The sequence below is a fragment of the Andrographis paniculata genome, unplaced genomic scaffold (genome assembly GCF_009805555.1).
Source record: "Andrographis paniculata isolate CXL003 unplaced genomic scaffold, ASM980555v1 Contig82END, whole genome shotgun sequence".
Lineage (NCBI taxonomy): Eukaryota > Viridiplantae > Streptophyta > Magnoliopsida > Lamiales > Acanthaceae > Andrographis > Andrographis paniculata.
Genome location: NW_026137620.1, coordinates 905,492 through 913,433, shown reverse-complemented (window position 1 = coordinate 913,433; position 7,942 = coordinate 905,492). Strand labels below are relative to the sequence as shown.

At 21.2% G+C, this 7,942-nt stretch overlaps 1 protein-coding gene across 1 annotated transcript; it reads left to right on the top strand.

Annotated features, from left to right (window-relative positions):
- The first annotated feature begins 4,010 nt into the window (after positions 1–4,010).
- On the top strand, positions 4,011–7,146 carry LOC127241459 (protein TIFY 9). The gene is made up of 4 exons (XM_051260518.1): positions 4,011–4,178; positions 4,313–4,427; positions 4,557–4,647; positions 6,878–7,146. The coding sequence occupies exons 1-4, from the start codon at positions 4,070–4,072 to the stop codon at positions 6,917–6,919; spliced, it is 357 nt and encodes a 118-aa protein (XP_051116475.1). The 5' UTR covers positions 4,011–4,069; the 3' UTR covers positions 6,920–7,146.
- The last annotated feature ends 796 nt before the right edge of the window (positions 7,147–7,942 follow it).

Genomic DNA, 7,942 nt, shown 5'->3' with positions numbered 1-7,942 from the left:
AAGGATATTTATTATGTTAAGTAGGTAGTATAATTACTAAATTAGGAAATGGTAACTTTGTTTTGAGACGGACGAAAATAAAAAATTATTATTTTTCAACGGGACGGAGAGAGTATTATTTTTTAATTTTGTACCAAAAGTAAATATATATCTTACACTGGGACGGGGAGAGAGTATTGTTTATACTCTCTATGTCATTCAAATTTATTTTTAATTTTATTTTTTGGTTGTCATATAATTTATTCTTGTTATTTTATTTAATAAAAATATAGATCTGCCACGCAAATGCCACCTAGGCGTTGAGGACTAAATTTAAAAAAAAATTCACTTACGAGACTAGTTTAAGATAATTTTCAGTTACGGAACTAAAATGATAAAGATGTCAAGTTACGGGACTAAAAAACAGTTTACCTTTTAAAATATTGTAATAAATTTATAATTTTATCGCTAAATTGCATAAAAGCTACATGTGTTTCATATAATTGCGCTAAATTTCATATACTTCTAAAACTACGTCAAACTCCCTCGTGGTTTCATAAATTCTGCGTCTAACCCCTTCGAATAAATGTGCCCAAACTGCAAGTAAATTTTAGAATCTCAATTTCTAAACCCCTAACATTATAAATATATTTATTTTTTTTATATTCAGCCTAAAAAAATAGTAAATATACTAAAATATAGTTATTTTTTTCAAGTTTTAAGAATTTATTTTTACTATTTTTTTAGGCTAAATATATAAATAATAAATATATTTATAATTTTAGGGGTTTAGAAATTGAGATTTTAAAATTTATTCCCAGTTTGGGCGCATTTAGGTCAAATACCGTTAAATAAGGACCGTTGAGAGAGTTTATGAAACCACGAAAGAGTTTGACGCAGTTTTAGAAGTATGAAGAATTTGACACAATTTCGTAAAATTACATGTAAATTTTGTGCAATTTAGCTTAATTTTATTCATAATATTAGTATTTGTTATATATATATATATATATTATATTTGATTATTAAATGTTTGATTTTTAAAAAATATTTTAAAAACTTTTGAAAGAAAACAACTGGTACTTCAATTATATGTTGACAGCTCAATGGTATCACTAAATGCAAACCTTGGGCCCACATTAATGATCTAACTCGAATTTCAGAAATTATCGTACATATTTTTAATGTGTGTTTTTATATTTTATGCTTTATTTTAATAAAAATATTTTTGAATATAATATTTTAATTAATAATATAACAATTTTTATTTTTTATTATTATAATTTAATTATATATTTTTAGTAGATAGATTTCTTTTTTTTAAGTCTATCTACTAAAAATATATTTATACCATATTTAGAAAATAAAAATAAAAATAAAAATAAATCCATTTGACCGCAATTTTTTAAAAAATAAGTAAAAAAGTAGAAATATTTTTTTTAGTATAAAAAAATAAAAATAAGTAATATTGTTTTTTACTAAAAAGATAAATATGAATAAATTTAAATGAAAATTAAATAATGAAAACAAAAGAAAAATGAAAATGAGAATAATTTAGATGATAGAAAAAATACTACTCACTCTATCCTAATAAAAATAGTCTTTTTTACTATTTTTGTCCGTCCCAAAATAATAGTCTTACTATTTTTATCACTATAAACTCGTTTTACTTTTTCATTATTATTACACAATTGCTACTACTTTTTTTTACAGTAATACACTTACAAGGGTAAAAAAATATTTTACTCGTATTTTTATCCACTACTAATATAATATCAATATTTCTTAAATATCATGTCAAACACAACTCAAGACTATAATTTTGGGATGGAGGGAGTATTTAACATATTCAGCTTGGTACCTAAACATGTGTGTGTGTTTTTTTTTTTTTTAATATAATATATTTCTCTAAAAAAAATTAATATATTATAAATATTTATTATTTTTATATTATTTACATAATTTTTTTTTATCATTCCTATAAAAATATAGTATTTTTTAAATTATTTTACAAAACAAAAATATCATATGTAATATTTATTTTTCATGTAAACATTTTAAAACACCGATCAAATTAATTGGGATCTTCAAGGAAATCATGTGTTTTGTTTCAAAATTTTATTATTTAACTCACATTATTTTAAATAAAATATATATATATATATTAAAAAATATTATTTTATAATAAAATTCAAATAAAAACGGTGAATTAAACTAATCTCTGATTTGACCCACAAATGGCCTCCTTATCTAGTCAATAATAATGTTGTTGCATGTGATAATGTCTACTTAATATGTAGTAGTATTAATTTTTTAATTTAATAAATATGATAATTAATAAAAAATAAAATACTAATATATTTCATTTAAAATTGTCTTTGTATTAAAAATTTTTATTTTATTTACAAGTTCTCCAATATATCTCTCAAAAGAATATATACTCCCTCCGTTCCAAAAGAGTCATCTTATTGGAGTTGACACGAATAATAGTATTTAATTGAAAGTTGGTATAAAGTAGAATATAAAAGACTAAAATGCCCTTGTTTTTCGAAAAAATTTTAAAAAGTAGACTAGAATAATAATTACGGATAGTTTGGAAAAGTAGGAATAATTTTGCTAAAAAGTGGGGACCACAACTACTAAATAAGAAAATAAAACAATTATTTTGGGACGAACGAAAATTGAAAAACAAGACAACTCTTTTGGGACAGAGAGAGTATTTTTTATGTCGCGAGAACGTCTCTTTTCAAATGATATTTTAATTAGTACACTTTTCTATATTTATATCTCATTTTTTTATTTCTTACATTTTAAATATAATTTATAAAATTATTCTAAATAAAATAAGAACAAAACTAAAAAAACTGTAATAAAATCATACATAATAAAAATTATTAAATAAAAAGTATTATTTAAATAGTTTTTTTCATTTGAGATTTTATGATAGTATACTTTTATAAGAAATTCTACAAAATAAATAATGCTAATTTTAATTTGAATATTAAAAAATAAATAAATAAATAAACCTTGTAATAGTTGCATTGTTCTAGATTTTGTAATATTTTTATTGTTAACTAAAAATTATTAAAATATTTTAAAGAATTGTCACATGAATACTTTTTTTATTGAAAATATTATATATAAAATAAAATAAAATAAAAACAAGTGTACCCTAATTTTGAGCACAATATGATTACAAATTCATCTTTATTTTTTTGTGGCCATATATAATAAACGCACGTTTTTTTCAATGTTTATTTAAACTATTTTCTGTAACCAATCCGATCCCATCATCTAGAATCGATTACTATCCCAAAATAATAATTACTCCCTCCATCCTACCACATTTGATACTATTTCCATTTTTGTTTGTCCCGTAACAATTGACATATTTCTATTTTTGATAAAAATTATTAAATTAAAACATATTTAACAAATATAAATCAACTTAATTAACTACGTAACATACAACATCATAAATGACGTAGGATCTAATTAAAACCCCTTTATTTCTACCTCTCTTCTAAAAAAATAAATATTTTTATCTATATTTAAAACTACACATCTTTTATATAATTGATTTATGTTAATTATAAATAAATAAAAAATCGTTTTTTTACTTACTTGTATTATAGGAAATTTTATTCTCTACAAAATGATATCCATATTGCATATATTTTTTAATTGCTATATAATTTTTAAATATTTAAAAATATATTTTAATTTTTTTTAATTATATATATTAAATTTACTTTGAAAATATAAATATTATTAATTATTAAAAAAATAATATAATAATATCATAAATAATTATTATTAACTAATTAAACATCATCGCCTTAAATACCGTGTTCCTAATCAAAGGGTTCAACTCCAGTAGGACGGAGGGAGTATTAATTTACATAAATAAGTTAATTAATTAATTAATAAAATAAAATAAAATTCAATAGTTCAACACTCTCATTTTCCACGTGCCTTTTTAAAAAAAAACACTAATTGGATATTACCAAATATAATCCACCAAGGTTCTTTCATATCCATATATATATACACACATATAGATACATGTTCTAAGCTCCAAGCTCCACCCATGGAAGGAAAATCTACAGCCGTTGATTTCTTCAGCATGGAGAAGAGATCCAACGGCCCTCATTCCGCCACGCATCCTCCCATCTACCAGCGCAGACGAAGCTTCCGCGGTTCGTTCGTTACTCACAACCATTTTATTTTTTATTTTTTTTATTTTTATCTTCAAATATATATATATATATTTTTTATTTGTAAAAAATGTTGAACATAATTAAATAAATAATTAAATAATTAATTATTGCAGATATACAAAGCATCGTTACGAAGATGAAACCAGAAGTAGTGAGAAGTGTGATTGCAAATGGAGGGTGGAATTCCCAAAATACCCCTACCTATTCTTACTGTGATCCCACGCTTAGGTTAATTCATCCTTCGCATTATTTGATTGAATTTAATTATTGATTTCAATAAAATTATTGTGTTATCTTTCTAAATAATTTATATAGTCATATTATTGATTATTTAAATTAATTTAATTTTGTTTGTAGGCTGAATAATGATGATTGCACTACTACTTCTGCTCCAATGACCATTTTCTACAATGGAATGGTTTCTGTTTTCCAAGTTTCGCCCAAAGAGGTTCACTCTGTTTTTGTTTTTATTTTTATTTTATTTATATATAATTTATATATATCAATATTATTTTATTATAAAAATATTACATCTAAATTGTAAATAAGAGAATTACAAAAAATATAATTGATAAATAATTAAAAAGCATATTAATAAAAGTAATTATTATAGTCTCTCCGTCCACCTATAAGAGTCACATTTATCTTTTGCGTCATTATATTTAATATTAAAATTTTTTTATATTTGTATAATTTTTTGTACAAATGTCTTTCTATTACAAGACACTAATTGAAGTATTTTTGCATTTTTTCTTAATTTATATTATGTTTTGATATAACAATTAATATTCTAATATCAACATGTAAATAAAACCCTTTGAGTCGGACGGAGATAATATAATATATAAATAATTACATATTAAATTTAAGATAACTAATTAATTTTTAAGTAAGATTAAAATTTTAAATGAAGATTAAGATTAAAAATATAATTATTTTCCCAAAAAAAAGTAAATTATGTAGAACAGACTGAAATGAAAAACATGAATAATTTATGTAGGATAAAATAAGTATAATATATAAACACAAATTAAAATAACTTTATTTTATACTATGAAAATTTAGGTTGTGTTTGAGGGTAAGGTTTTTGTTTTGATTTTATTATTATTATTATTATTATTATTATTATTATTATTATTTATTATTACAAAAATTATATCAAATACCTACTTTTAATTTGTTATATTACATGTTATTTGATGTAATATAAATGTGCTAATTTATTATATTACACTAAAACTTAATGTTACATTCAAAATATCATATTAACACATATTTATATTACATTAAATAACTATTTTAATTCAAAATTTTACTATTCAAAACAATAATCCCACGAACAAAACACCCATGTTCGTATTTTTTCAGTGTTAAAAAAATTTTAATTTCTTATTTTTTAAATGACTATCTCACGTAAAAGTTAAATATGAACATATGCATATTATAGCTATTATATAATCAATCAATATATCCCTTATGTGCACTGCGAATTTATGTCACATTCGATTCTTGAATGTGACGTTAACAAATGAGGGGTTAAAAAATTCAAACACATGACGTTCCGTCTTTAATACCATATTAAATTATCATTTAACTTTAAAAAAAGTCGGATCTATAATACAATATTAAATGATCATTTAACATGATTGTTAATTATTGTAATCTGTAAAAATATTACTCCATCCGTCTCACTTATCATGTCCGCATTATCGTTTCTGTCCGTTCTATATCTTATATCACTTTCCTTTTTTGGAAAATGATTATACACTTTAATCTCATTTTAAATTTTTTAATTTTAATTAAACTAATTAGTTATCTTAACCTTAATCTATAATTATTTATATTATATGGTAATTATTTTTACTAATACATTCTTAATTATTTACTAATTATACTTATCCTAAATTTATGTATGTACATTGATCCATACATCCAATGTGGGACGGAGGGAGTATTAAAATTTTTATTTTTATTATTCTATAAATTATTTGTGAAATAAAAAATATATATTTTAATGAAAATTATATATTGCGAGATAAAAATTGAAAATGAAAAAAAAAATTGGTAAAAAAGAAGAACTTTCTATCAATTGGATTTTTTTGTTAAAATTGTACAGTCCAAAATAAAAATATATATACATTCTAACTAGACGGATGATGTAATATATTTTTATTGAAAATTATCCGAGACGAATAATGAATATGGAGATTCAGGGTTGTCGTAAGTCTATTGAATGAACATTATTTAGTATGTTACCATTGACAAAAAATTTAAAAAATATAGATACACATCACATAAAATATAAATATAATATATGAACTGACACAATATTACAATGTTCGACATAATATATGTTACAATTGATTCTACCACAAAAAATATATTCATATAACACATAAAATATGAACGGACAACATATAATTTCATGTGTTTTGAAACTATAGACTCCATATGTTTTAATTCAAAGTATCTATTTTCTATTTTAAAAAAATTAGTCGTATATTAATATAAAAATACCCTTAATTTTTACTTAAATTACAAATATATCATTACACATATAATTATTTTATACGTAAACTCAAATTTGTACAAAATATTTTATATATTGATATTATGATCATATATATATATATAATGTATTGTATGAAATGATTTGTGAATGATAAATATTGTTGTAGGCACAAGGCATTTTAAAAGCTGCAGATGATATGCTTCCATGACAAGAAAATCTGGCTTGCTCTACTTGTATGTATATATTTATTTATCTTTTTGTAATAGATTATAAAATATATTATTTTGCAATTTATGTTCAAAATAATAATTATTAAATAGTTGTTTGTAATGATATATATACTTTGTTAATGATGTGATAATTCTTTTTCCTATAATATATATATATATAAACTTATATGAAATAAAATAGTAAAAGTTATTTTCTTCGCTCTAAGGCCATCTCCAACTCTTCACTTCATTTTTACAGTTGTGCAGTTTGATCTACAGTAATTTTACTCTAATTATAAACTTCAATTTTTACTCTAAAAAGTATATTCTCTATATATTCTTCTTTTATATTATTTTATATAACTTTTCATATTTATAAATTACATCTTAACTTTAATTTATTTTTATATTAGATCTATACACATATAATTTATAAATTATTTAAAAATTACATATATAAAAATTAACATTTATAAATAATAACTATTACAAATAAAAATAATTTTAAATAAATAATTAAATGCTATCACTTTTAAAAAAAAATAAAAATTATATCACTTTTCAAACAGTAAAATTATATATCAATTTAAAAAATAAAATTATATATTACCTTCCAAAAACTAAAATTATCTCACTTTTAAAAAATAAAATTATACATTATTTTTCAAAAAAAATAAAATTACATACAACTTTTTAAAATATAAAATTATATATCATCTACTAAAAAATTAAAATTACACGATATACAAAAAAAAAATACCAAAAATATAAAAAATACTACAAAAACTCCACTCCATTTTTGGAGTGGAGTTGATTCCTGCAAAAATGGGGGGATTTTGGGGTGGGTTGGAGCCCCTCCCCCATTTTTGGTACAACCCACTGGTTGGAGTTACTCTAATAATCTATTTCTTTGAAATTTTATAGTAGATTAAAAAATAATAATATTTTATTTATTAGTAGAAGTGTGTAAAAAGTTTTAATATCTTTGTCATTTTAACTTTACTACGTGTAAAGTAATTATA